This window comes from Cyprinodon variegatus, unplaced genomic scaffold, assembly GCF_000732505.1.
Source record: "Cyprinodon variegatus isolate N-32 unplaced genomic scaffold, C_variegatus-1.0 Scaffold1149, whole genome shotgun sequence".
NCBI lineage: Eukaryota > Metazoa > Chordata > Actinopteri > Cyprinodontiformes > Cyprinodontidae > Cyprinodon > Cyprinodon variegatus.
Window position 1 is genome coordinate 224,917 of NW_015151602.1, and position 3,251 is coordinate 228,167.

A 3,251-nucleotide genomic window follows, 5' to 3' on the forward strand; every position below is an offset into this window, starting at 1 on the left:
GTGTTGTTGAATTGGTGCTATAGAAATAAACTGAATAGAACTGAACACACGGCCAAAGGAATGCTTTATTTTCTGGGCTATTTTTTGCTTTGATGTGTCCAACATTTGTGGATTATGAAGACATCTTAAATTGTATGTCTGATGTATTTTCAACGGCTGACAATGTGGACTAAAGATCATTTCTGGAAATTCACCGTACGTTTTTTTAATCTCACATAGTTTTGTCATTTTAGTTTAAAATGCTCATATTCAGTATTAATGATATTTTTTCTTTATTTATCCAAAAACATATTTAACCACTTACATTATTGGAAATGTTTACAAAACCAGTAAAAATGGAGGTAAACATTGAAGTGTAAAACTGACAATATTTAAATAACTAAATAAATATAAACATATCTAAACAACACCACTTTAACCTGGGCGGCCTGTTGCCTACTATCTCACAGTCTCTGAAGGGGCTTTAAAAGGAGCGAACATCCTAAAGAAGGATTCTCCTCCTCTGTAGTTCATCAGACGTGTCATTGTCCTCCCATGTCAGTGGCTTTGCTTTTCACGCCTGGCTCTGAATCCATGATAATCAGATGGATGCATGTTGGGCAGTTCATTGCCTTTCCCAGCCATCCATCCATAGTGTTTACTCCAGAGGCAAACGTTCCTCTCCATGCAGGTTTCCCTCCGTTGGTTCAGCTGGTGGAGGGCTGCACTTCTCTCTGGTGTCAGACTTCTCTGGATGGAAAGTCTGATCCAGTGTCTTTGTGCTGAAAGGCTGGACCTCTTGTCTGTCCACAAGGTAGCGCTTGGACATCCCTGGACACGTCGCCTGACAGCTGCCTCAGACCTGCTGCCTCATCGCTTGTGGAAGCTGGGGCTGTGAATGATCTGAGAGGGCTTTCCAAATAAGCCTGCTGTGTCCACAGTCTCCTCTGTTTGCTCTGAAATGAGCTGATCGGGGACATGAAGCCCCGTGGGGACAGTCTGCTGCAGGGTGTTTACCCTGGGAAGGAAGCGAGCCAGAGCTGGAACGCCGTGGTCTAAGCCATGGAGTCTTTGCTGACTGTTTCCTAAGCTGAGGAGGGCTCCGTGTCCATCAGAGGTGTAGATGTTGTATCCGTCGGCCAAGATCTGCTCTCTGAAGGTGCAATCAGCTTTGGCATAAGTTTCCTTAAAAAAACCCAAAACAAACAAATATCATTAACTTTTTCATTCACAAAGTAGATTTTTTTTAATGCATAAAAACTTTCTTGATCTGCTTAAATAAACTGCAAAAGTCTTCTTTATATCTTTCATTTCCAGCCTGTTCTTATCTCTTATCTGTCTTGTTATCTTTATGTTTTTTTTTGGGTTTCATTCACAAAGTCCGCTGATATAGACTGAGCGGTGAGGTGCTTTCTAAACAGATACACAACATATCACAGGATTTAAGATATTAAGTGAAGTTGTTAATCACAAAGGGACAGAAAAGGACTGGATTAATTTTTTTGTGTGTTGCTTTATAGGAAAAACCCAACAGCAGCGACATAAAAGAAAACACAAACAGCCAGAGGAAAGCGTTACGGTTCTCTAAGTTCTTGGATGGTTGTTGACTTTGGCAGAAGACAGCAGGCCAGAGGCCAAGGTTGTTGTTGCTGCTGTTGCGCCTTTTCATTAAGCTTTTTACTCTGCAAACACATCCTACCCTGCACCACACTGGACAAAGGTTGACGAACCTGTGGACTGTTTGAATGTAGCCTGTAGTGTTTTCCGAATGGGGAAGCGGACTGACAACATGACGGAGGACAGCTCGGGTCAGCAGATGTCTTTTTGAAAGTTTTTTGTGATGTTTTTTTTTTCTGCAAACTAAGATTTTTATTCAAAGTTGGAATATATTAATATATATTAGTATATATATATATATATATACATTGTGTCATACGCTGGTGGAGATTCCCAGTTATCCAGGTCATAGTCATTCCGAAAAGTTAAAGTTAAAATCAATCCACTGGACTTTGTTTCTAAGTTTGAAGACATTTCTCTTCCCATCCAGGAAGCTTTTTCAATTCAAAATGTCTGGATTAGCGTTGAGTTCCAGGCTTTATACAATAGCCCAACAAAGCCTTGTGATGGCTTAAAAACATACACATTGAAACTGGAAAACCAGCTCCACCCCGTTGAGGTCTTATTGGCCAGTATCAGGTATTGCAGGCCAATATTTCGGTTACCAAGAACGGCTCCTCGACAATTTCAATAATTGTACAAAATATGCCGTTTAATATGATACAGACTAGACATCAAATCCACATCTATGATCACATATGATTTACAGTCATAAGTTTATATTCCTGTTTTTATGTTTTTAAAAATATATATTTTTCAAGGCTGCACTTTAAAAAAAGGAAATTTTCCAGTGAGCTGTTCTAAACGAAATTTCTTTTTGTTTTACACTTGTGAAAACAAAATGACAAATAAATATATCTAAGTCTAATTCATTATCTGCCTATAAGTCTAAGTCAATAACGACCTCAATGATTCCCATTATTAAGGGGTGGAGCCGGTTTTCCTGTTTCCATTTGCATGTTTTCTAAACTAAAACCAGGCTTTGTTGGGCTGCTGGATAAAACCTGGAACTAAACGCTATTTCTGACATTTTGGATTGAAAAATCTTTCTGGATGGAAGAGAAACATCTTCAAACTTGGAAACATGGTCCCGTGGATTTAAAAAAAAAAAATCTAACTTTTGGGAATATGCTTTGTGTCATGATCCTGGCCGTTCTCAAACTTTTTTTAAGTTTTTATTTTGATTTTTGTAATTCTGTGTTTTCATTGGTTCATTTTCCATTTTGATTTATTCTAGTTGCTTTCTAGTTATATTTACGTAGTGTTGTATTTTTGGTTAATCTCTGTCGTCACCTTGTGCCAGTCTCCTTTCCCCATATTTGCACCCACTCAGCTGATTAGCCCATTCTTTTCTCTGTCAATAAATACACCAATGTTCCTCATTGCTGGAATCCTCTCATTACTACATTCCTTATGTTACTTTCCCTGAGCATCTCCTTGCTTTTGATTACTTTCCTGTTGTTTTTGGATTAATTGTTTCTTACTATCAACATCTTCATTAAATCTGCAAGAAATCATCTCTGCTTCTCTGCCTCTGGTTCCTCAACAAACATTCACCAAACCTGATACTTTGAGTCAATTCCCCTCTTTTCCACTAAATATCCTCATTTAAACATTCCTTACTTCCAGTGATGGGAGTAACAGTGTTGAAAGTA

The 3,251-nt window shown here is 38.5% G+C and overlaps 1 protein-coding gene across 1 annotated transcript in view; it reads right to left on the reverse strand.

The window, feature by feature from the left end:
- Nucleotides 1–54: 54 nt before the first annotated feature.
- LOC107101770 (fibroblast growth factor 19-like) overlaps nt 55–3,251 on the reverse strand; it is a 9,967-nt gene continuing 6,770 nt past the window's right edge. The window contains exon 3 of the mRNA XM_015400815.1: nt 55–1,164. Coding sequence (XP_015256301.1) covers nt 850–1,164 — 315 coding nt within the window. The 3' untranslated portion in view covers nt 55–849. The remainder of the gene's footprint in view (nt 1,165–3,251) is intronic.